Source organism: Mesoplodon densirostris, chromosome 2 (assembly GCF_025265405.1).
Source record: "Mesoplodon densirostris isolate mMesDen1 chromosome 2, mMesDen1 primary haplotype, whole genome shotgun sequence".
Lineage (NCBI taxonomy): Eukaryota > Metazoa > Chordata > Mammalia > Artiodactyla > Ziphiidae > Mesoplodon > Mesoplodon densirostris.
This window is the reverse complement of record NC_082662.1, coordinates 54,381,269-54,408,253: the sequence shown is the minus strand read 5'-3', so window position 1 is coordinate 54,408,253 and position 26,985 is coordinate 54,381,269. Positions and strand designations below refer to the sequence as shown.

Here is a 26,985-nt window from a genome sequence, read left to right as displayed (position 1 = left end):
GTTACAACTCTTAATGAATAAACTGTCACTTTAAATTTCCAACTTCAAATTCTGTCTCCTCTTTCTATCCCCTCTGTTATGATCTCACCACATGATAAATAAAATTTGGAAATGTGGTTATAAAGAGGATAAATTTTTAAGCGAAAAGAGATCATCGCAAAACAGACCATTTAAAAATACTGGTACACCAAACTACTTTAAATGTCAACCACTCAGGATAGCAGAAAAGGTCACTTGCTAGGCGATAACCTAATGAAAAAAACAGCTTTGAAATCTATGAAGTAAAGAAGCAGCAGTTCATGAGGACCGACATGCAAGTACAAAACAAGTAAGAAGAGGAAGTATGGACTGTTTTGACTCATCTTAATGACACTGGAAAATGTCTAACAATAGATAGTGGCTAGAAGAGAAAAAAAAAAAAAAATCTCCAACCAGCCAACAAGTACTAATGACAAACATATGTAAGAAAACGTGAAAGACAAAAAGAAATTTAATAGAATACTTTATTACTAACACATTTAGTGAACACTGTAGAGGCTTTTCTAAGTGCAGCTTTCTGTTTTCATGTGGATTCATATGGGGAAATGTAATCAATCCCTTACTCAGTGAATCTAATAACAGGTGAAAGGAAGCCTAATGGACCACTGGCATATAAACTTATACCTAACCTAAATTACTTCCTGTTCTCCCAAATACATTTGATAATCATTCTTTCATTTTTCTCATAAAACTGTAAGATTCTTTGTGAAACACAGGACTAATATCCACAGCCCTTTCAGTGTATAATAAAACAAACAGATCATAAAAGCAATCATAAAAATGCCAGCAATTTTAAGCAGCTGATACAGGTTATAAATTTAAAGGCAAGTCCTTTCTCTCCTAACATTTTTCTGCCTATTGTTGACTTAAATTGTTTCCACATGAACTGAGTGTCTGCTAATTGTAACTGAAACTTATCTGCAGTCCTTAACTGTCCTTGCAGCTTAAAATGAAAAAAAAAATCAATTAATTGATCCAGTACGGAAGAAACACAGGAGGAAAAAATAAAGGGCGGCTGGCTATTCTTTGACTCTCCCATTTCTTTCAATTGTAGCATTCAGAGCTACATTTCATTGACATGAGATGAGACATGAGTGTTTTTTATTAAAAGATTTTAACATACCATTACTTCATAATCAGGGCCCAGTAGGTTTTCCCATCTGGATTTCAGCTCATTTTCTAAAGAGACTGGGACTCCTTCTGGATTAAAAAAATAAATAAACAAAACATTGAAACTACTGTGAGCTAAACACACTAAACTACTGAATTCTTCCATAACAGCACAGCTTCAGTAAGTAAAAGGGAAATAAATAAAAAGGAAAGAGCATTAACTTAGGTCTATTAGGTAAAGTAAATCAGAGGTGACTTGTAAGACTAATGTAGAATGTAAAATTTTACATTTTACTAATGTAAACATGTAAAATGTAAATTTGGTCTGTGACCAAATTATGAAGGGGCTTTTGCTGTTAAGGAATATTTTAAAGGGAAGAGGAAATGATGAGTTATAAATGAAATTTGAATTATATAGTTTGTATACAAACTGTATCCTGTGGCTTACAAGTAAAATGCATCTGGCTTTGGTTAATGCTATGTTAGGACAAACAAGGATTTAAGGTGAATGTTAATCACTTCAGAGTACTACCATCCACTCACCCATAGGAAAAGTATAAACTGATCAAAATATCTTTACTATAAACAAGGCATATCAACATGACCCAATCAAACGTTTCACTTGGGCAGATATAAAAGCTTTTCTGGTTTAATTCAACCAGTGAGTTGCATGAGCTTTAATATAATGGAAATTGTTTTACTTTGGTCTTTTGTGGCTACGTGGTTATCATATCTTTATAACTTTCTTACTTAAGGGTAATATTGCCTTTTTTGCATGGGTCAGATGACTTTAAAGAGCGCAGACAGATTTTAAGTGTCCTGCCTGTCCTCCGTATGATCTTAGCCCAAAGCTCTGTGCAGTCTGTAGTCTGAATAATGCCTAATAGACAAAAATCAAAGTACTAAAACTGTAATTTCAATTTAGATCCACAGTAGCAGCAGAAAATAAACAAACCTCCACCTTTTTTCTTTAAGAAAAACTCAATTTTGTCACAAGACTGGACAAGTCGCAAAACACCAAAACTGATATAACCATCTACCTAAAATCAAACATAACTTGCAATATCAGTTTTTTCAAGCCTTCAGCAGACATCTAATCTCGGATGCATATCATGCTTAATTACATAATACAAATCATTAAGTAAAACAGGCTAACCTCAAAAATCAGAGACTAAGACAAATGAACACTAAAAAACTTAAAAATTACTAGATTTACAAAAGCATATCCATAAAATAACTATATTAACTGATATGCTAGATTACATTTCGAGGATAACTAACTAAAGATCCCATTAAAAACAAAATATCATTCATGTAGGCTCTGCACCTTTGTGCTTACTCTGTTAACATTTCCATAAGAAATTACATTAAGAGTTCTATTAAATTTCTTACAGGCAGCAGTTTCCTATATGGTAGGCTAATTTGAATAAAATTTGCAATGTATTGATTGAACTGTAAGCTTAAAAACATGATATTTAAAGATATTTTATATACATATAAAATAATGTTGCTATTTCACCTACAATTCTTTTTTTTTTTTTTTTTTTTGCAGTACGCAGGCCTCTCACTGTTGTGGCCTCTCCCATTGCGGAGCACAGGCTCCGGACGCGCAGGCTCAGCGGCCATGGCTCACAGGCCCAGCCGCTCCGCGGCATGTGGGATCTTCCCAGACCAGGGCACGAACCCGTGTCCCCTGCATCGGCAGGCGGACTCTCAACCACTGCGCCACCAGGGAAGCCCTCACCTACAATTCTTCTGACTATATTTTTGCCTTTCAGTCATACAATGAAATCATAGTCATGAGCTTTGCACAGCACAAAGGCCTAAGTACCAGAGGAAAGAGATTTATTTTAAGCAGCTCAATAAATCCTTGGCTACACAAAATGATCACACAAAAAAATTAATATTATGATGCTCTGAAACGATTATTCCAATGGCAATGAAGGGGAGCAGAATATGCCACCCCCAAATATTGCCACTTTGGCATGTGGATTATTTTCACCTGAAGGCAATCAAAACCCAGCAGACTCAGGAAAAACTTTGACCTCTCCCTTAACTACCTAAAGGAATTCAGATAGGGAACCTGCACCAGAAAGATAGTTATTACCAGAGATAATTTTTTTATTTGAAAGACCTATCTGCATGGCTGGGCAAACTTCTAATTACCAAACATCTATTCTTTTTTTTTTATTATTTTTTTAATTTTTTGTTTTGTTGTTTTTTTTTTATTAGTTTCTGCTTTATAACAAAGTGAATCAGTCATACATATATATCTGTTCCCACATCCCTTCCCTCATGCATCTCCCTCCCTCCCACCCTCCCCATCCCACCCCTCCAGGCGGTCACAGAGCACCGAGATGATCTCCCTGTGCTCTGCGGCTGCTTCCCACTATCTATCTACCTTACGTTTGGTAGTGTATATATGTCCATGCCTCTCTTTCGCTTTGTCACAGCTTACCCTTCCCCCTCCCCATATCCTCAAGTAGGTCTGTGTCTTTATTCCTGTTTTACCCCTAGGTTCTTCATGACATTTTTTTTTAATTCCGTATATATGTGTTAGCATACGGTATTTGTCTTTCTCTTTCTGACTTACTTCACTCTGTATGACAGACTCTAGGTCTATCCACCTCATTACAAATAGCTCAGTTTCGTTTCTTTTTATGGCTGAGTAATATTCCATTGTATATATGTGCCACATCTTCTTTATCCATTCATCCGATGATGGACACTTAGGTTGTTTCCAGCTCCAGGCTATTGTGAATAGAGCTGCAATGAACATTTTGGTACATGTCTCTTTTTGAATTATGGTTTTCTCAGGGTATATGCCTAGTAGTGGGATTGCTGGGTCATATGGTAGTTCTATTTTTAGTTTTTTAAGGAACCTCCATACTGTTCTCCATAGTGGCTGTACCAATTCACATTCCCACCAGCAGTGCAAGAGTGTTCCCTTTTCTCCACACCCTCTCCAGCATTTATTGTTTCTAGATTTCTTGATGATGGCCATTCTGACTGGTGTGAGATGATATCTCATTGTAGTTTTGATTTGCATTTCTCTAATGAGTAATGATGTTGAGCATTCTTTCATGTGTTTGTTGGCAGTCTGTATATCTTCTTTGGAGAAATGCCTATTTAAGTCTTCTGCCCATTTTTGGATTGGGTTGTTTGTTTTCTTGCTATTGAGCTGCATGAGCTGTTTATAAATTTTGGAGATTAATCCTTTGTCAGTTGCTTCATTTGCCAATATTTTCTCCCATTCTGAGGGTTGTCTTTTGGTCTTGTTTATGGTTTCCTTTGCTGTGCAAAAGCTTTGAAGTTTCATTAGGTCCCATTTGTTTATCTTTGTTTTTATTTCCATTTCTCTAGGAGGTGGGTCCAAAAGGATCTTGCTGTGATTTATGTCACAGAGTGTTCTACCTATGTTTTCCTCTAAGAGTTTAATAGTTTTTGGCCTTACATTTAAGTCTTTAATCCATTTTGAGCTTATTTTTGTGTATGGTGTTAGGGAATGATCTAATCTCAAACTTTTACATGTCCCTGTCCAGTTTTCCCAGCACCACTTATTGAAGAGGCTGTCCTTTCTCCACTGTACATTCCTGCCTCCTTTATCAAAGATAAGTTGGCCATATGTGCGTGGGTTTACCTCTGGGCTTTCTATCCTGATCCACTGATCTATCTTTCTGTTTTTATGCCAGTACCACACTGTCTTGATTACTGTAGCTTTGTAGTATAGTCTGAAGTCAGGGAGCCTGATTCCTCCAGCTCCGTTTTTCATTCTCAAGATTACTTTGGCTATTCGGGGTCTTTTGTTTTTCCAAACAAATTTTGAAATTTTTTGTTCTAGTTCTGTGAAAAATGCCAGTGGTAGTTTGATAGGGATTGCATTGAATCTGTAGATTGCTTTGGGTAGTAGAGTCATTTTCACAATATTGATTCTTCCAATCCAGGAGCATGGTATATCTCTCCATCTATTTGTATCATCTTTAATTTCTTTCATCAGCTTCTTATAATTTTCTGCATACAGGTCTTTTGTCTCCTTAGGTAGGTTTATTCCTAGATATTTTATTCTTTTTGTTGCAATGGTAAATGGGAGTGTTTTCTTGATTTCATTTTCAGATTTTTCATCATTAGTGTACAGGAATGCCAGAGATTTCTGTGCATTAATTTTGTATCCTGCTACTTTACCAAATTCATTGATGAGTTCTAGTAGTTTTTCGGTAGCATCTTTAGGATTCTCTATGTATAGTATCATGTCATCTGCAAACAGTGACAGCTTTACTTCTTCTTTTCCAATTAGGATTCCTTTTATTTCCTTTTCTTCTCTGATTGCTGTGGCTAAAACTTCCAAAACTATGTTGAATAAGAGTGGTGAGAGTGGGCAGCCTTGTCTTGTTCCTGATCTTAGTGGAAATGGTTTCAGTTTTTCACCATTGAGGACAATGTTGGCTGTGCGTTTGTCATATATGGCCTTTATTATGTTGAGGAAAGTTCCCTCTATGCCTACTTTCTGCAGGGTTTTTATCATAAATGGGTGTTGAATTTTGTCGAAAGCTTTCTCTGCATCTATTGAGATGATCATATGGTTTTTCTCCTTCAACTTGTTAATATGGTGTATCACATTGATTGATTTGCGTATATTGAAGAATCCTTGCATTCCTGGAATAAACCCCACTTGATCATGGTGTATGATCCTTTTAATGTGCTGTTGGATTCTGTTTGCTAGTATTTTGTTGAGGATTTTTGCATCTATGTTCATCAGTGATATTGGCCTGTAGTTTTCTTTCTTTGTGACATCCTTGCCTGGTTTTGGTATCAAGGTGATGGTGGCCTCGTAGAATGAGTTTGGGAGTGTTCCTTCCTCTGATATTGTTTGGAAGAGTTTGAGAAGGATGGGTGTTAGCTCTTCTCTAAATGTTTGATAGAATTCACCTGTGAAGCCATCTGGTCCTGGGCTTTTGTTTGTTGGAAGATTTTTAATCACAGTTTCAATTTCAGTGCTTGTGATTGGTCTATTCATATTTTCTATTTCTTCCTGAGTCAGTCTTGGCAGGTTGTGCATTTCTAAGAATTTGTCCATTTCTTCCAGGTTGTCCATTTTATTGGCATAGAGTTGCTTATAGTGATCTCTCATGATCTTTTGTATTTCTGCAGTGTCAGTTGTTACTTCTCCTTTTTCATTTCTAATTCTATTGATTTCAGTCTTCTCCCTTCTTTTCTTGATGAGTCTGGCTAATGGTTTGTCAATTTTGTTTATCTTCTCAAAGAACTAGCTTTTAGTTTGGTTGATCTTTGCTATCGTTTCCTTCATTTCTTTTTCATTTATTTCTGATCTGATCTTTATGATTTCTTTCCTTCTGCTAACTTTGGGGGTTTTTTGTTCTTCTTTCTCTAATTGCTTTAGGTGCAGGGTCAGGTTGTTTACTCGAGATGTTTCCTGTTTCTTAAGGTGGGATTGTATTGCTATAAACTTCCCCCTTAGAACTGCTTTTGCTGCGTCCCATAGGTTTTGGGTCGTCGTGTCTCCATTGTCATTTGTTTCTAGGTATTTTTTAATTTCCTCTTTGATTTCTTCAGTGATCACTTCGTTATTAAGTAGTGTATTGTTTAGCCTCCATGTGTTTGTATTTTTTACAGATCTTTTCCTGTAATTGATATCTAGACTCATAGCATTGTGGTTGGAAAAGATACTTGATACAATTTCAATTTTCTTAAATTTACCAAGGCTTGATTTGTGACCCAAGATATGATCTATCCTGCAGAATGTTCCATGAGCACTTGAGAAAAATGTGTATTCTGTTGTTTTTGGATGGAATGTCCTATAAATATCAACTAAGTCCATCTTGTTTAATGTATCATTTAAAGCTTGTGTTTCCTTATTTATTTTGATTTTGGATGATCTGTCCATTGGTGAAAGTGGGGTGTTAAAGTCCCCTACTATGATTGTGTTACTGTCGATTTCCCCTTTTATTGCTGTTAGTATTTGCCTTATGTATTGAGGTGCTCCTATGTTGGGTGCATAAATATTTACAATTGTTATATCTTCTTCTTGGATCAATCACTTTATCGTTATGTAGTGTCCTTCTTGTCTCTTCTAATAGTCTTTATTTTAAAGTCTATTTTGTCTGATATAAGAATTGCTACTCCAGCTTTCTTTTGATTTCCATTTGCATGGAATATCTTTTTCCATCCCCTTACTTTCAATCTGTATGTGTCTCTAGGTCTGAAGTGGGTCTCTTGTAGACAGCATATATATGGGTCTTGTTTTTGTATCCATTCAGCCACTCTGTGTCTTTTGGTGGGAGCATTTAGTCCATTTACATTTAAGGTAATTATTGATATGTATGTTCCTATTCCCATTTCCTTAATTGCTTTGGGTTCGTTATTGTAGGTATATTCCTTCTGTTGTGTTTCTTGCCTAGAGAAGTTCCTTTAGCATTTGTTGTAAAGCTGGTTTGGTGGTGCTGAACTCTCTCAGCTTTTGCTTGTCTGTAAAGGTTTTAATTTCTCCATCAAATCTGAATGAGATCCTTGCTGGGTAGAGTAATCTTGGTTGCAGGTTTCTCTCCTTCATCACTTTAATTATGTCCTGCCACTCCCTTCTGGCTTGTAGAGTTTCTGCTGAGAGATCAGCTGTTAACCTGATGGGGATTCCCCTGTGTGTTATTTGTTGTTTTTCCCTTGCTGCTTTTAATATGATTTCTTAGTGTTTAATTTTTGACAGTTTGATTAATATGTGTCTTGGTGTATTTCTCCTTGGATTTATTCTGTATGGGACTCTCTGTGCCTCCTGGACTTGATTAACTATTTCCTTTCCCATATTGGGGAAGTTTTCAACTATAATCTCTTCAAATATTTTCTCAGTCCCTTTCTTTTTCTCTTTTTCTTCTGGAACCCCTATAATTCGAATGTTGGTGCGTTTAATGTTGTCCCAGAGGTCTCTGAGACTGTCCTCTGTTCTTTTCATTCTTTTTTCTTTATTTTGCTCTGCAGCAGTTATTTCCACTATTTTATCTTCCACCTCACTTATCCGTTCTTCTGCCTCAGTTATTCTGCTATTGATCTCATCTAGAGTATTTTTCATTTCATTTATTGTGTTTTTAATCGATGCTTGATTCATCTTTAGTTCTTCTAGGTCCTTGTTAACTGTTTCTTGCATTTTGTCTATTCTATTTCCAAGATTATGGATCTTGGAAATAGAATCTTGGATCAGCTTTACTATCATTATTCTGAATTCTTTTTCAGGTAGACTGCCTATTACCTCTTCATTTGTTAGGTCTGGTAGGTTTTTATCTTGCTCCTTCACCTACTGTGTGTTTTTCTGTCTTCTCATTTTGCTTATGTTACTGTGTTTTGGGTCTCCTTTTTGCAGGCTGCAGATTCGTAGTTCCTGTTGTTTTTGGTGTCTGTCCCCAGTGGCTAAGGTTGTTTCAGTAGGTTGTGTAGGCTTCCTGGTGGGGGGGACTAATGCCTGTGTTCTGGTGGTTGATGCTCGATCTTGTCTTTCTGGTGGACAGGTCCACGTCTGGTGGTGTGTTTTGGGGTGCCTATGGCCTTATTATGTTTTTAGGTAGCCTCTCTTCTAATGGGTGGGGTTGTGTTCCTGCCTTGCTAGTTGCTTGGCATAGGGTGACCAGCACTGTAGCTTGCTAGTCGTTGACTGAAGCTGGGTGCTGGTGGTGAGATGGAGATCTCTGGGAGATTTTCGCTGCTTGATATTATGTGGAGCTGGGAGGTCTCTTGTGGACCCGTGTCCTGAAGTTGGCTCTCCCACTTCAGAGGCGCAGCACTGACTCCTGGCTGCAGCACCAAGAGCCTTTCATCCACCCGGCTCAGAATAACAGGGAGAAAAAGTAGAAAGAAAGAATTAGTAGAAGAAAGAAAGAGAGAGGGAAAGAAAGGAAGAAGGGAAGAAAGGAAGGAAGGATGGAAGAAAGAAAGAAACGAGGGAGGGAGGGAGGAAGGATGGAAATAAAGAAGGAAAGAAAGGAGGGAGGGAGGGAGGAATGAAAGCAAAAGGAAGAGTGAATGGAAGAAGGGAGGGAGGGAGGGAGGAAGGAAAGAAAGATAGGAGGGAGGGAGGGAGGAAGGAAAGAAAAAGAAAGTGGAAAGAAGAAGGGTGGGAGGGAGGGAGGAAAGAAAAAGAAAGAAGGAAAGGAGGAGCGGAGGGAGGGAGGGAGGAAGGGAAGGTAGGAAAAAAAGAAAGAGCAGGTAAAGTAAAATAGAATAAAGTATGAAATATAGTAGCGTTATTAAAATTAAAAAGTAATTATTGAAAAAAAAACGGACCGATAGAACCCTGGGACATATGGTGGAAGCAAAGCTATACAGAGAGACTCTTACACAGAAGATTACACATACACATTCACAAAAAGAGAGTAGGGGGAAAAATCAAAAATCTTGCTCTCCAAGTCCACCTCCTCAATTTGGGATAATTCGTTGTAAAAAGAGGAAAAGGGCGAGAAGTCTGAAATCTTTCTCTCTAAGTCCACCTCCTTAATTTGGGATAATTCGTTGTAAAAAGAGGGAAAGGGGGGAAAGTCTTAAATCTTGTCCTCAAAGTCCCCTTCCTCAATTTGGGATGATTCGCTGTCCATTCATGCACTCCACATACGCAGGGCACATTAAGTGGACCGTGGAGCTTTAATCCGCTGCCTCCGAGGCTGCACAGAGAGATTTCCCTGTCTCTTCTCTGCTCTCACAGCTCCCGGGTCTCAGCTTTGGACCTGGCCCCGCCTCTGCGCGTAGGTTGCCGGAGGGCATCCGTTCTTCGCTCAGACAGGACGGGTTTAAAGGAGCCGCTGATTCGGGGGCTCTGGCTCACTCAGGCAGAGGGGAGGGAGGGGCGCGCAGTGTGGGGCGGGCCTGCGGCGGCAGAGGCCAGCGTGACATTGCACCAGACCGAGGCGCTCCGTGCGCTTTCCCGGGAAAGCCATCCCCGGGTCTCGGGACCCCGGCAGTGGCGGGGTGCACAGGCCCCCCGGAAGGCGGGGTGGACAGTGACCCACGCTCGCACACAGCCCCCGCGGCAGTGGCGGCGGCGGCGGCCTCAGCGTCCCACGCCCGTCTCCGAGGTCCGCGCCTTACCCGCGGCTCGCGCCTGTCTCCGGCGCTTCCCCAAGCAGCCCTCTTAATGCCCTCTCCTCGCGCACCAGGAAACAAAAGGGAAAAAAGTCTCTTGCCTCTTCGGCAGCTCCAGACTCTTTCCCTGGACTCCCTCCGGGCTAGCCGTGGTGCACTAACCCCTTCAGGCTCTCTTCCTGCCGCCAGCCCCAGTCCTCTCCCTGCGCTCCGACTGAAAGCCGATACCCGAGCCCCAAACATCTACTCTTATCATCCTGTAAATTACTCTCCTCCCCTTGGAAGGCCCAGGCCCCTATCCCATTCCTTAACTCAGGATAGCACAGAAGCTTCAATTGCTCAACTTGCCCTTGGGGCTCATATTTTTATGGGACTCTTACACATAGGAAATTAGTTTTTCTCCTGTGTTAATCTGTCTTATGTCGATTTAATTATTAGACCAGTCAAAAAAGCTAGAAGAGAAGAAGGGAAAACAGTTCTGCCCCTACAGCAAAAAGAGAGTTAACTTCATAACAGTTGGAAGAATTTGGTCTAACTCTCTAGCTGAAATTATACACACTCATGAAAAAAAAAAAAAAAAAGGTAGTGAGGTTGATCCAAAAAGAACAGATATTTCTAAAAATATTTCTAACTTTAGAATGTATTTGCTTTTCACCTGATAATTCACTGTACATCTCTCTGGGTTCACATGAATTTAAAGAGCAAAAATTAACTGCAATCTACTTGGGTCAAAAAGAACAAGTTAAATTTCCAAATTATAGGAAAATTTAAAACTTGAATGAGGGGTTTACTCCTTCCTTCAAGCCATTCTTTCCCAAGAGAAGGCAATCAAAGCCAAAAGCCAACGTGGACATGGATGAAGTTTAAGTAGTCCATTTCATTCAATTGGCAAGGCTTCCCTGAGTGCCTCTGTACAGGAAACTGTGTGAGACTGTTACTCAACATGCTTACAGAATACGGTCAACTAGAGTAGACAAGGTATCAAAGAACAAAGCACAAGGACAAAGCTTCACATCAATTAAAAAGAAAATTAAACAATAAATATATAGCAACCTGGAAATTTGATGAAATATATAAAAATGTATACATTATTGTTATGGTGAAAAGGAAATACTGCTATATGTATACAGACAGCTGCATATCTATAGCTATATCGATGATAATAATATAAGCTAAAGTATGCAGTAATTAAAAATGCCGACAAGATTAAAAGTTATCACACTAATAAAATGTATTCATAATCAACACAATTGGGCTTCCCTGGTGGCGCAGTGGTTGAGAGTCCGCCTGCCAATGCAGGGGACACGGGTTCGTGCCCCAGTCTGGGAGGATCCCACATGCCGCGGAGCAGCTGGGCCCGTGAGCCATGGCCACTGAGCCTTCGCGTCCAGAGCCTGTGCTCTGCAACGGGAGAGGCCACAACAGTGAGAGGCCCATGTACCACACACACACAAAAAAAATCAACATAATTAAACAACGATTAAACAACAGTATGCTTGATTCTAAACTGCCACAAGTGTTAAGATGTTGATATTAAGAATATCTTATTTTATATCTCTAAAAATGCCTCTAAAATTCCTCATATTATATTAACTATAAAGAGAGAAAGCTTTGAATTGAATGCCTTGTGCCTACCCAGTTTTTCTAAGGCTTGTATATTGTCATTTTTTAGATTATCCATTCTTTCTTCAGTTTCCTCATCTTCACTGAAACTAGTTTCCTTTTCCACTGCTCCAGTCAGAAAGAGGGCTGGTGTTTTCGGTGGTTCTACCACAGTTCCTAAAATAAGAATTGTTAATTTGAATCACTATCAGATGAAGGCCATATTTAAGTAAGCTTATTCCACTCTATTGTCCCATTTCACAACCTCCTTATAAACTTTTCAGGTAACTTACACATATGATTCCTTTATTTAAAATGCCACTTGTGATAACCACTCAATTCATTAAAAAATACACTTGTAGTATTATTGAAAAGAATAAGGAACTAGGCAATGGGAAGAGAAAAGCAAGGTAAAGTCAGTGACAAAGCAGGAGGAGATGCTTTTCCATATAGCCTTGGGGGTGGGGGGAAGGAGGAGAACACTGGGGGCCATATGCTCTTGCTGCTGTGGTGGGCAGGGAGCAAGGTATGCAGAAGAAGCCGGTTCCCGTTGCTCTGGGCAATCCTAGGTTCTGGCATGACATCAACATGAGTTTTACAAACAACTCTACATAAGTAACCTTGTGAATGGGAAGGAAAGGGGAGAGTATTCCCCTGGTTGCAGAGTTTCCTTCCTTAGCTAAATTGAGTTAAGTAAGCTTTCAATCTCAAGCATGCCAGTCACTATGTATCTCTTAAACACAAGAAAGGTTGAACAAGAATCATTTTAGGTTATTTTTAAATAACCACATGTAACTTATAAAGTATTCTTATCAAAAATATTGAGCCTGAATTTAAGGCTCTAGCTCTAGCTCGTAGCTCACAAGAAACATAGGGGATAGAGGAACAAGTCAAATGATACCACAAGGAAACAATCAAATTCTGAATGTACCATTCTAGTGACAAATGGCCAAATCCCTTCAAAAAGTCTATGCCATGGAGGCAGGGGCAAGGGATTCTTCTAGATTAAGAAACCAAAGGAGCATAATACAATGCAATAGGCTCAATGCATAAAAATCAATGATCTTGATTTTATGAGGTTTTTGAGGGGAAGAGATGGAAGTGGAAAAAGGAGCTACGAAAGACATTTGGGAGCAATTGGGAAAATTTAAGTATGTGTTGGGTATCTGATATTAGAGAATTATTATTAATTTTCTTTGGTGTGATAACGATATCATGACTAATTTTAGAAGCTATAACTGAAGTATGTAGGGCTAAGTTGTCATGGTATCTACTACTCACTCTTAAATGGTTCAGAAAAAGGTAAACAGATGATGCAAACATGGCAAAATGTTAACTGCTGAATCTAAATGGTGGGTTTGTGGGTATCTGTTACATTAGTTTTCAATTTTCCTGTATGTTCAAAAAATTTTATAATAAAAAGTTTAAAAATATAACCAGTTAAAAGTTCCTATGATCTTAACATGACATTTTAAACCACACAGGATTTTTTAGAACATTAATCTCTTGATACACACTAAATGCACAGCCCAGTGCCAGCAAAACAAATGCCAGCCAGAAGCTGCTAATGTAGCTTGGGGAGAAGAGTTACACACTAAACAGTGTGCAGAGTACAAAGTAATACATGATTGGTTGTACGCTACAAGTAGTATACAAACTGGTACACAAACAAGTATATACAAGGTATACAAATAAGAGTTTAGAGGAGAAAAAGACAGTAAGATTTTAAATGGCAGAGGAAGGTACTGCACAAGAGCTAGAAGCCGTGCAGTTTGTTTCAGTAAAACAAACTTAAATGCTGACTATGAGGAAGGCACACAGAGATGTGTTCAATGGGGCAGGGGACACAGGCATAACCACCCTCCTCCATTATAGTGGCCACACACAAAACAGGTGATTGTAACACGGTGTGATAAATGCTACAGTAGAGTGCTCTTCAAAGGGTGCTAGTGAAACACACAGGAAGGACACCCAAACCATGGAAGAAGTGCAGATTTAGAGTCAAAACATATCCCAATACAAATTTAAAATGTAGGCACGTCCAGTAAAGAATTACTAATTCGCAGATGACATAGTTCATTTGATACAGCAGACTAAAGCCAAAGGCTCTATCAGAGCTACTAAAAACCATTATAATGGTATAAATATTTATGTAAACCTTTAAGATCAATATAGCATTTGTACATTCTGTACTATTTAGGCAATTTTAAATTTCATACACACAATGCAGTTGACAGGGCATCTATCTTTCAGCAGCAGAATTTCCACTACCACATAAAACTTAAAAAGTTCCAACATAGGGACTTCCCTGGTGGCACAGTGTTTAAGACTCCATGCTCCCAATGCAGGGGGCCCGGGTTTGATCCCTGGTTGGGGAACTAGATCCCACATGAATGCCGCGACTAAGAGTTTGCATACCACAACTAAGGAACCGATGAGCCGTAACTAAGGAGCCCACAAGCTGCAACTGAGGAGCCCGCCTGCTGCAACTAAGACTCTGTGCAACCAAATAAATAAATAAATGAAAAATAAAATTTTAAAAAAAGTTCCAATGTAAATACAATTTAATATCAGTTGAAAGCAAACATTACTAGGCTCATTATATCTTCAGAGGAGGGGGAAAAAATGTACTCAACTTTTGACAAATTCTAATGGAATTATTTCTTACCCACTAGTTATATAATTAGCCATTCATTTTATTTTTTTTTGAACCGTACTTTAATTTATTGGCATTGTCAATCTGTGAACAAGACAGGGTTTTTTCTTTCCATGGAGGGAGATCGTTTTCAATCTGCCATAACATGTGCCCACACATCTTCACCTTGAACATGCAGCATTTCAAGCTGTAGTCAGGGTAAATTATTCCTTTTACACTTTCACAATTTTTATGCTGCTGCCAGAAGTCTTTTCGGCATTTGCTTTGAATCCTGTATTCAATGCATCCCTCACTGCTTTTGTACAGATCTGGGAGTATCGGATGTAGCTGAGTCCAGCTTGTCGCCAGTATGCCACCATGATTTCATGAGAGGGGGCACGTCCGGCCACATAGCAAGGACCTGTCAATGTCGGCTCAGCGTGCAGCCGAGCTGCCAGAAGGTCAGGTCTGAGAAGTGTAAGGGGCGGGGCCCCAGACCTGCCAGTCATTCATTTTTATTTATTTATTTATTCGTTCGTTCATGCATTCATTCATTTATTTATTTATGGCTGCATTCAGTCCTCGTTGCTGTGCACGGGCTTTCATTTTAGTTGTGGTGAGCGGGAGCTACTCTTCACCATGGTGTGCAGGCCTCTAATTAAGGTGGCTTCTCTTGTTGTGGAGCACGGGCTCCAGGTGCGCAGGCCTCAGTAGTTGTGGCACATGGGATCAGTAATTGTGGCTCAAGGGCTCTAGAGTGCAGGCTCAGCAGTTGTGGGACACGGGCCCAGCCGCTCGGTGGCATGTGGGCTCTTCCCGGACCAGGGCTCGAACCCATGTCCCCTGCATTGGCAGGCGGATTCTTAACCACTGTGCCACCAGCAAAGCCCCAGTCATTCATTTTAAATTGAATGTGTTCCCATGGTTGCCAAATTTTGTTGATCTATCTACATTTATAAGTTGATAATTAAAAACTGTCATGCATACAATTATGCATTTGTTCCATAATGAAAATTTACTATTCTTATAATCAAAGTAACAAATATTATTTTATAAATAAAAGTGTCCTTGGTAGAAATACATGTTTTATTTTCTCTTGCTATAGCTCACAAAGTAAATCAAGAAATATTAGAATCAGGGCCTCCCTGGTGGCGCAGTGGTTGAAAGTCTGCCTGCCGATGCAGGGGATACGGGTTCGTGCCCCGGTCTGGGAGGATCCCATATGCTGCGGAGCGGCTGGGCCCGTGAGCCATGGCCGCTGGGCCTGCGCGTCCGGAGCCTGTGCTCCACAGCGGGAGAGGCCACAACAGTGAGAGGCCCGCATACCGCAAAAAGAAAAAAAAAAAAAAAAAGAAATATTAGAATCAAATACACCATTAGAAGTAATATGAAACCTGAAGTTTGCAAAATGTCAAAGCATTAGACAACTGAGAGCCCCTGGAACAAAATGTGGCAAAGCATTATTATTCAAATGTAAGCAATAAATGAAATTTGGAAGGTTTTTGGGAAAATGATTTCCATCTCCATTTAGAGAAGCTCTCAGAGCTCAATGCATGTCAGGGTTCACATTCTAACATTTGGACTGGCACGTTATAATAGGCAAAGGAAACTCTCCAAGGCATAAATGAATTGATTCACTTCTCCACTGCTGCTTTTCACAAGGTGGGCAGTTTTTCCTTCCCAGACGTATAGAACAACTTCCATAAATGAGCTGATCTTCCAAACCCAGACAAGGTAGGGGGAGGGACAGAGGAATTAATTACCTCCGTCAGAGGGCCCTTCATGTGGAGAAGCAGATGAGGATGTTTTCCTTCGAACTAGGGTTAGGTGTATCACTTGCCCTGCATTTCTTAACACTTCAACAACATCTTGGTTGGCAAAACCCTGAATATTCACACCATCGACCTAAAACATTAAAAGATACATTAAACAGAAGTTCCAAGTTAGCTACCACTTTTAATTCTGGCAAGGCAGTATAAAATTAGGCAATTCATTTCATCCCCAAAATAATTTGTATTAGACCTAAGAAAGTATTTTTGAATAAGGATGAAAAATTAGTAGTAAAACATGCTGACAAATTTCCTGAGAAACTAGAAAGCAAACTGAAACTTGTATTCCTAAGTCACACATTTAACTTAATAGCCTGAGAAAGGTAGAGGGTCTTAATCTCTGATGCTATTCAAAATTCAAAGTGCCATAAAAGGTGGTCAGTTGTTATACAGAGCTCTCAAGATATATTACTAGAAGCCATTATTACTAAAAGTGAAGAGGCCATCCAATACTTCACCGTTTTACCATATATCATTATGTGATATTTTCCAGAAGAAACTGATCTCCCTCCATTAGGTTTTCTAGTATTCTGAAAAAGCACATGCAAGAAAGGTATTTACTAATCTCAGTCAAGTCCAATCACACATTCTTAAGTCCATCATGACCAACAGGCCTCCGAGCTCAATCTTCTTCAAGCTAGCCAAACCACTGCTATAGCTTTCCCCCTAATATCTTCTCCAAAGTTTTATCACTCATCTCCAAACTGCCAATCACAAGACATTTCCTAAGCCCAATAATGGAAAAGCCAAGGGTCATGAAAGGTGCTTCCTTAGATGGACTTGAAGGACAAACATTCAAATTATACCAACAAACATTTGTTTCTGTATAAATCAATAAATTAAATGTGTGTGTATGTGTGTGTATACATGCTTCAAAATTATTATGCAAATAAACTGTAGGGCTTCCCTGCTGGCGCAGTGGTTAAGAATCTGCCTGCCAATGCAGGAGACACGGGTTCGAGCCCTGGTCCGGGAAGATCCCACATGCCACAGAGCAACTAAGCCCACGCACCACAACTACTGAGCCTGCGAGCCACAACTACTGAGACTGCGAGCCACAACTACTGAAGCCCGCACGCCTAGAGTCCGTGCTCCGCAACAAGAGAAGCCACCGCAATGAGAAGCCCACGCACCGCAACAAAGAGTAGCCCCCACTCGCCGCAACCAGAGAAAAGCCTGTGCGCAGCAACAAAGACCCAACGGAGCCAAAAATAAAATAAATAAAATAAATTTATAAAAGAAAAAGAAAATAAACTGCAAAATTTAACTAATTTCTACTAAATGGAGGAAATACATGCTTCAAAATTATTATGAAAATAAACTGTAAAATTTAACTAATTTCTACTAAATGGAGGAAATACCAATTACAATCCGAATTGATAAAAGGCAATGATTGCATTCTCAAAAAGAAAAAATACCTCAATTTTGTATATACTCAAAATTACTATTAATAGAAAAACTACTTTCACAAAGAGATAAACAGTTCTAGTACATGGCCTATTAATTGCATATAAAATTGATGAATTTAAAGAACACAAAGAGGTGCTTGAAATGTTTTGTAAGAGAATGCTAGTGCATCTTTCAAATATATGTGTATGTATATTATAATATACATATGTATACAGTATTTTTTTTCCTGCCAATATCATTAGTGACTCCTTTCTTCACAGGCAGTTAAAAAAAAAAAATCAGGATGGACAAACAACAAGGTCCTGCTGCATGGCACAGGGAACTATATCCAATCTCCTGGGATAAACCATAATGGAAAAGAATACTAAAAAATGAAGGTATATATGTGTAAAACTGAGTCACTTTACTGTACGGCAGAGATTGGCACAATGTTGTAAATCAACTTATACTTCAATTAAAAAAATTTCTTTTTAATTAAAAAAAATTTAGGACCATGACAGTCCAAATTAATGAGATTTCACTGCACTAACAAACTTAATTTTTTAAAAACATTATGAGACTATATTAAGCCATTCCCATTGCATATATATTATAATAATGATAACTTTTCCCCCAACTTGATTCAATTCTAAAACAGAGGGCAGTTACTTACAGCAACTATTTGGTCATTCACTTGAATTTGACCATTGTGGTATGCAGCGCTGCCAGGTATTATACTTTTCACATAAATCCCTGAAGCTTCTCCTACGGTGCACAAAACATATGGAAAAAGGAAGAAAGCTCTAATTAAGCCTTGATTGCAAAATTCACATCAAGAGGTTAATTAGCTAAAGGGGCTGACTGAAGGCTTGATAAATACTATTCTGAATGCAAGCAGAGAAACTGATGGATTATTTCAAACTGTCACCATAACAAGTGACCCAAATTTGAAATGATTTGATTGATGCCTATTTTTGGAAAAATAATCAGTAATGGAACCTTGATGAAATGCATTCCAGTATCAGCTGGAATTCAGGAGAGCTCAGGTTAAGTCTTACTCTCTTCTCTTGGTCCATCTCCCTTCTCACTGCTGACTTGCCATAAACCTTCATCATTTCTCAGCAGCACTAAGACAAGAGGGTCCTAACATGTCTTCCTACATTTAGTTCACTGCTCATGTTAGCTTCTATATATATCATAAAATGTATATAAAAATTATAACTATATAAAAAGTATGCATGCCTATGGGCAAGGGCTGGAAGAAAAGTTAGAAAAAGAAAGACCATAGCTCTGGATGATTTTATATTTTTATCTCAATTTCAAATGAACTTAAAATATTGTCTGTAGAAGGAATATAAACAACAATGGATTCCTATAGCCTACATGATAAAATGTAAATTTCATAGAATCACATTCAAGGACCTCCATAATTTGCCCCAAACTTCTTGTTTTACTTCATCTTCCAACTACCGCTCGAATAAGACAAAAGTCCAGACACACAATACTCATGATGTTCCACCAAAACTCCAAGTATTTTCTATATTCTATCCCTTTTCTCATTTTTTATTCCTGTCGATCTCAACCCTTCTATCTAAATCCTTCTCCTTTTCCATGCTTAGTACAAATGCCTCTTTCTTTGTGAATTCTCCATTTCCCTCTGTCATAATGAGTCTTTCATCTGCTATATGATGATAGTTTGCTTGCATTTCTGATAACACATACATTTCATTTATCCTCAAACAACTGACAGTTATTTACATGTTTATCTCCCTGAATAGACTTTTCTTATATTCATTTTTCTACTCCCTCCAAAACTAAGCAAATCAACTGCTCAAAAGTTCCAATGAATGGAATAAAACGAAAACTATTTTGAAAGACTACATGTTTAAAAAGCATATTGAATTATTAAATGTTCTAGTGTTTGGATTCAACACTTCTCACCCAGCCCTTGCTCCAGTCCCAAAAGCTTCTTTTGAGGGTAAAGAAGTAAAATGATTCTTTTCTAATTCAGTAACATAAACATCAAATTTTCTCAGTTATCTATCATTCACTTCATTTTACTCTGCATGTATATCGCTAGGTTTACAACTTGAAAACTTAATGTAATAAAGGTTCATAAACCACAAGTTTATGATTTCTCTAACCAGACAGCATATTAAGAGCTACTCAGTACATTTTTTTTGCAACATTATTATACAATCCATACTTAGCTCTTTAGAACTCATTTAAATTCTGAACCTAAAAATGGTGGCACTTAGAAAAATCTAAAGGTTTGAAAACAGTTATTTCATTAGGCTAAAATAGCACAAGGTGGTCTGACATGAATTTCATTCAGGACTTTGAATACATTAGCACTTTTAATCTTTCCACCTGCTGTAAATATGCAAAATAATAACTTTAAAAAAATTAACTCTCTAACCTTGCAATTTTTAAAAAACTAGAACATTTCATAACTTTAACTTTTCATCTTACTAGCAAATATTTGTGAAAAAGATTTATTTTTCCTTACTGTAGTGATTTCTTTTCATAATAGAGTAACTCTTACAGTGAAAGTTACCAAAGCTTTGCATGTCAGAGTTCAGGGAGTATTATTCAGAGATACTTGGGCCATGCATTTATCCTTACAATGTATTCCCTTTATATGAAAGAAAAATAATTCTAATTAAAGCATTTGTTTTATCTTCTTTTGATAAACATAATAGTAATACTTTTTTGACATTCACAATATGAAATATATGCAGTAATCATTTTACTTTATCACATGCAAAATGTCATAGTATGCAACACTCTTAATATTCAAAATATATCTATCTTAGAAACAAGAGGAGGTACAATTCAAATGTTATATACTATGTTGGATAAATTAAATTCTTTTGTTAATGACTATCAAGCCAGCTACAAAACTACTGAGATAAAACTGTGATTCTCTAATAATTTTTTGTAATTGGTTGCTATTACAGTCATGGTTTTATTGTTAAATGTTTAAATTAAAATATGCAGACATTTAATTTTACTCTCTAGAAACCTTAACATCCTTTACAATTATTTCCAAATGTAAAATAGAAATGTTTCATTTACCTGTCTGAGCGGTTCCAACATAACCAACAATTCTAATTCCAAGACTTTGTCCATCTTTTTTAATGAGTTCAACATCATAAGTTTCAAAAAGAGAATTGTCCTGAAAGGAAAAAATAATTTTAATTATATATAACATTTAGTTATCTAGCTTGTGTACATAGTCAATTTGTGCATGGTTTGTCAAGTATTTTCTGAGCACCTGTGGTACGCAGAATTTTAAGACTGTCTCTATGACTTTTGATCCCTGGTGCCATTCCTGTGTTTATATCACGGAAAAGGGAGATTATCCAGGTAAGCCTAATCTAAGCAGGCACCCTTCAAAAGCAGAGAGTTTTCTCCTATTGATGGCAGAAAGAGAAGTGAAAAAGATTTGAAGCATAAGGACTGGACTTGTGGTTTGAAGGAGGGGTCATGTGAGAAGGAACACAGGGGGACTTAAGGAGATGAAAGAGGTCCTTAGCTCATAGTCATTAATACAGAGACTTCAGTCCTATGGCTACAAGAAACTATTCTGCCAACAATATGATAGAGCTTGGAAATGGACTGTTCCCAGAGCATCCAGATAAGAGCCCAGCCAGGCCAACACCTTGATTTAGGCTTTGTAAGACTCTAAGAAGAGCCCAACAAAGCTCACCCAGACTTCAGACCTACAGAACTGTGGACCAACAAAGGGTACTGCTTCAAGCCACTACATTTGTGATCATTTGTTATACAACAAGAGAAAACTAATACAGCCACTTAGAAAAAGCTCAGCATAAATTTGTATCTGAAAGAATTTAATGTAAAGAAAAAGTTAGAAACAAATGGTAAGACTAACTATTGTAAGCAAAAAATATTGACCTAAAACTGATTATCATTCTTGTCTTCTAATTTAAAACATTTCTATAAAAGAGTAAGGTGTCTAAAAACATAAAACCTTGTTTTCAATTCAAAACATTAATAATAGAAAGTAAATAACTGATTGCATCAAATTCTCACTTATCACACAGCTACACTGGTCCCTCACTACAAAGTAGAAGGCTTCAGAAAACCAGAAGAATGGATGGAAAAGAAAATGGTTCTAACTAGTTTGGAGAAGAAAACAAAAACGATTCTAATATCTCTGACAGAAAACTTCCACTCACATGGTTCCAAGTAGGGAAAGGCTTTCCAGAAGACACCAAATGGTTCCTCAAATGAATTTGAAATGTGGCTTCCCACCCCCTTCTCACCATAATCACTTCTCTTCTTCCTGGCTTGTCCTTTTAAAAACTATTTCTTTCCTTTTGCCTTATTATCTCTTGATTCAGAGCCTGTGAGATGGTTGGAAAGATCTTGGGACTTGAGGGATGGGGGGACCAGATTGAGGCAGTCAAAAGGTACAAACTTCCATTTGTACCTTGTATTATAAGATGAATATGTACTAGGGATGTAATATACAACATGATAAATATAATTAGCACTGTATGTTATGTATAAAAGTTAAGAGAGTAAATCCTGGGTTCTCATAACAAGAAAAAATTTTTTTCTATTTCTTTAATTGTATATGAGGTGATGGATGTTCACTACATTTATTTTGATAATCACTTCATGATGTATGTAAATTAAATCACTAGGCTCTACACCTTAAACTTATACAGTGCTGTATGTCGATTTTATCTTAATAAGACTGAAAGACAAAAACCAAGAAAAGAACGTGGAATGGACCAGAAAGATCTAAATTCAAACCCCAGCTTTGCAACTTACTACCTATATGACCTTTAAAACAAGTTATTTGGACTTCCATTTCCTCATCTATTAAGTGGATGATAAGACCTATCTTGCAGAATTCTTATGAAAAATTCAGATGACTTAGACAATTCCAAGTGCTTGATAATGATTAATAGTGATGATTATTATATAACTGTGGATTGTTAATAATCAAAATAAATATTATTATTATTAATGTCTATTCCCTTTGTCCAGTCTGTTCTTATCAGTGATAACACACATACACTGACCAGTATTTACAGTTTCCCCTCCACTATCTGGATATCTGTTCACCAATCTTATGAAATAGAAATGCAGGTATTATTATTCTCCAATTTACAGATGAGCAGCTGAGGCTCAGGGAAGTTGAATGACTTAACCCTGAGAAATGGCAAAAAAAAGAACATCTAACGTGTCTAGTGTCTACAAATTGCTCTGCTTCTCTGTTGAGCACTGAGACACAACTCACACCCATGCGACACTTGGAGTGGAAAACATTTCTAATCCTGCAGTAAATCACACCCAGTACTGAATTTACGATGAAAGAGTAATTTGTATACTCACAGAACTAGGGCTCCTGTTGGCCACAGCAGGCAGGGCAACAGGTAAGGCTGCAGGGGTAGGAGGGGCTATGGAAATTTCACCAACTGGGTCTCTTGCAACAAGCATCCTGACAGAATTCCCACAGTTCCTCAGCACTTGTGCAACTTGCTCACTGGTCATTCCCTGCACATTTGTGCTACCAATCTTCAAGATGTGATCCCCTGTCTGGAGTCTTCCATCCTTTAATCCAAGGAAAAAAAAAAAAAGAAAATTATTATGAGAAATCATTGGTCTAACTTCACTAGTTAATAACAATTCATCAGACCTTGAGTCGTGGCAAAATGGATGATAAAGAAGCCATCTAAAAATGCTGAATAACATATAATACTTTTAATGAACAGCTGAATTGGCAACAGAGAAAAGGAAGTCCTTGTAATACAGAAAAAGAAGGAAAGGGGTCGGGGCACAGGAGGAGAGTTCAAAAGGAAAAGAGCAACCAGATTTTTAAAATGGCCATTTGCTTGAGGGTATTACTTCATGCCTAATGGCCTAGAGCCAGGTAAAAATAGCCACATACATAAGGAAGAGACCTGAAAGCCCTGGGCATCAGGAAAGGAAGAAAGTCAGATCAGAGGCCACCAACAAAAAAGTGAAGAACCCTAAGGGCCAACAAGCCCAGTGACACATTTGAGGAACAGCAAGATGACACATTTGAGGAACAGAAGAGAATGAGCAAAGAGGAGAGTAGTCAAGAACCGATGGGAGGGCTTCCCTGGTGGCACAGTGGTTAAGAATCTGCCTGCTAATGCAAGGGACACAGGTTCGTGCCCTGTCCTGGGAAGACCCCACATGCCTTGGAGCAACTAAGCCCGTGCATCAAAACTACTGAGCTTGAGCTCTAGAGCCCGCGAGCCACAACTACTGAGCCCACGTGCCACAACTACTGAAGCCTGAGCGCCTAGAGCCCGTGCTCCACAACAAGAGAAGCCACGACAATAAGAAGCCCGCGCACTGCAACGAAGAGTAGCCCCCGCTCACCGCAACTAGAGAAAGCCTGCGCACAGCAACAAAGACCCAACACAGCCAAAAATAAATAAATAAATTTATTTTTAAAAAAAGAATCGACGGGAGCATTACCAGGGGGTCAGCAGTATAGAGCATCTGCTGTGAGCCATGGGGGAAGGGAAGTCATTGGAGGGTTTTGAGCAGTGGAGTGACATGATCTGACTTAGTTTTAACAAGAGCACTCCAGCCTCTGTGCTGAAAATAAACTAAAGGAGAGAAAACAATAGAAGCAGAGATACCAGTTGGGAGGCTAATGCAATAATCTAGAAAGAGACAACAAGAGCCTGGACTAGGTTAGCAGTTGGGGTGTTGAGAAGTGAGATTCTAGACGTATTTTTAATGAACTGTCAACAGGCTCTGCTGATAGCTTCTACATGGGGTGTGAGGGGAAAATGGAATCAAAACTCTAAGGTTTTAGCCTAAGCAGCTGGAAAGACAGAGTTGCTACTGAGACTAAAAAAAAAAAAAAAAAAGACTACAGAGGAACAGGTGTGTGAGAACAGAAATCAGGAGTTCAGTTTTAGAGATGTCTAGTCTGAGATGCCTATTAGACACTGCAAGTGGATATATCAGATATGCAGCTGGATATACAAGTCTGGAGTTCAGGAGAGAAGTCCAGACCACACATTTAAATTTGGGAGTCATGAGCATATAGAAGGTATTTAACATCATGACTCTGGATGAGTTTAGAGGAAGGATATGCAATCTTCTGTTTCTTAAGCTGGTGATATATATATGGGTAATCATTACTATTATTATTATTATTATTTAAAACAGTCTATTTCTTAAACTGGATTACAGGTACATTGGTGATTATTATTATTATTATTATTTAAAATGTGCACAGACATTATATATACTTCTATATGTTTGTATATTTCACTCATGGAAAAGTTTAAAACATAATACATCAAAAGGTATATCAGGGGCTTCCCTGGTGGCACAGTGGTTGAGAGTCCGCCTGCCGATGCAGGGGACACAGGTTCGTGCCCCGGTCCGGGAAGATAACACATGCCGCGGAGCGGCTGGGCCCGTGAGCCATGGCCGCTGAGCCTGCGCATCCGGAGCCTGTGCTCCGCAACGGGAGAGGCCACAACAGTGAGAGGCCCGCGTACCGGAAAAAAAAAAAAAAAAAAAAAGGTTGACTGAATTGACCAAGATCACAAAGCTAATAAGTGGCAGAGCCAAAGTTCAACCCAAGCTGCCTCACTGAAGACCTGTTTTTATTTAGTCATTTGTCTTATACTTTGGTATCTCCAAAGTAGTATCAGTAGATAATAAATATACTGTTTCCTATTCTCCAAGAAATTTGCTATAACTGTCAAAGGGCTTGAAATAAAATGAAGATGAAAGTAGATATTTTGCACCTGGGAGAGAAGGACAACCTGAGAATAGAGCCATGACCACTGGGCTAGTACAGTTCTAAGCTTCATACTCCTGGCTCCGGGAGGCACCATCTGTAAGTTCCAGATGGACCTCAGAAGAAAAAAAGTGGAAAGGAAGGGAGGGAGGGAGGGAGGGAGGGAAAGGAGCAAAAGAGAGAGGGCCTTAAAACTAAGTCTATTGCCCATCCTTCCTTTTCTCCAATTTTGCAGAAACCTGTATGAAAGAAGGTGTTAGATCAAAACAGGGAGTAGAAAACTATATGCTTTGTTGTGAATTCTGCAGAAGGCATTAGAAGCTACTGCGAGCAAAGAGGAGCCGTGAAACAGAAATGCAATTCAAGTCAGAAACATTTGGAAAGACTTAGAAAAGAAATAGATGCAAGGAAGAAATTACTGTGGAAAAAGGAACAAAGAATTGCTGGATTTCTACTTTAAGCATTGATAATTTGATGTTCTATTTTTATCAATGCAACAAACTTGAAACAAAACAAGCAACTACTTAAGAGACAGTCAAGTGTTCATAATGAAAAATAAGGGTAAGATGCCTCTGTGAATAAACCACTCTTGAACAGAATTTTGGCCTGACCACAGAATAAAGAATATGATGAGTGTTTTCATACTTGGCTTGGACAAAGGACATTTCACTGTAAGTACAGAGTCACCTCCTAAGCACTATTTTTTTCCTATATTACCTCAACTCATTTAAAATGATGTAGATAATTTGCACCTGTCACTGAAAGTCACATTTTCTTATTCCAGAAAAACAGGTGTTCTAAGGAATTCATAAGTGCAAAACAATCATAATCAGATTGATAGGAAAGACACCAAAATGACAGCTAGCTTTTGAAAGTCCAGCAGCCCCAAACATTGCATTTTACTGATAACTTCTGATCAATATTCTCCTTTCATAATCTGTCTACTGTGGAAGGAAATTAAAAGGTATAGAGTCCTTTTTGTTCTTTAACAGAAATCGTAAGTCAATGATAGCCAACAAATAGCTATGCCAAGATTCAAAGTCATAGCATGCTAATCCAACAGTGAAATACAAAAGTTTATTAACCCATAGATTCTTTCAAAAGAGAAAAAATTATGCATACGGGAAAAGATAGTATGGAAGGCAAAAAATTAAAATAGCTGATGTAATAGCGTAACACACTATTACAGTGAAAACACTATCATTCATATCGTATTTTTTTAAAGAAAAAATACTTTAATCCAAGTTAGCAGTTATTGGCTAAAAAAACATTCATTACTCTGCACATTTAAGTTCTCTGATAGGCTGTTGTAGATGATAATTTCAATTCAAAAAATATTTGAAAGCCTAAAGGATTTCAGGCTTGAGCTACAAAAGAAAGAAATCAAATTTGTTTCTCTGAAAATTAAAAAATGGCACCAAATACTTCCACAACTCAGAAAATGAAATCATTACCACTTCTGATTCCAGGCCATTTCTATCACTGGTCTTTAATCAAAAGGCAAAAGAGAAAAACAAATACCATATGCTAAC

General features: G+C 38.2%; 2 protein-coding genes across 4 annotated transcripts in view; both read right to left on the bottom strand.

Moving 5' to 3' along the window:
• PATJ (PATJ crumbs cell polarity complex component) overlaps window positions 1–26,985 on the bottom strand; it is a 380,458-nt gene that overhangs the window by 324,646 nt on the left and 28,827 nt on the right. For all 3 annotated transcript variants that reach the window (XM_060089886.1, XM_060089883.1, XM_060089884.1), the window contains exons 8-13: window positions 23,050–23,268; window positions 20,758–20,857; window positions 18,353–18,444; window positions 16,225–16,366; window positions 11,860–12,003; window positions 1,163–1,239 (exon numbers count right to left, since the gene is read on the bottom strand). In XM_060089886.1, coding sequence (XP_059945869.1) covers window positions 1,163–1,239; window positions 11,860–12,003; window positions 16,225–16,366; window positions 18,353–18,444; window positions 20,758–20,857; window positions 23,050–23,268 — 774 coding nt within the window. The remainder of the gene's footprint in view (window positions 1–1,162; window positions 1,240–11,859; window positions 12,004–16,224; window positions 16,367–18,352; window positions 18,445–20,757; window positions 20,858–23,049; window positions 23,269–26,985) is intronic.
• LOC132483949 (ATP synthase subunit epsilon, mitochondrial-like) lies at window positions 14,621–14,841 on the bottom strand. The gene has a single exon (XM_060089887.1). It carries the CDS (start codon window positions 14,839–14,841, stop codon window positions 14,695–14,697), a length of 147 nt encoding a protein of 48 aa, XP_059945870.1. The 3' UTR covers window positions 14,621–14,694.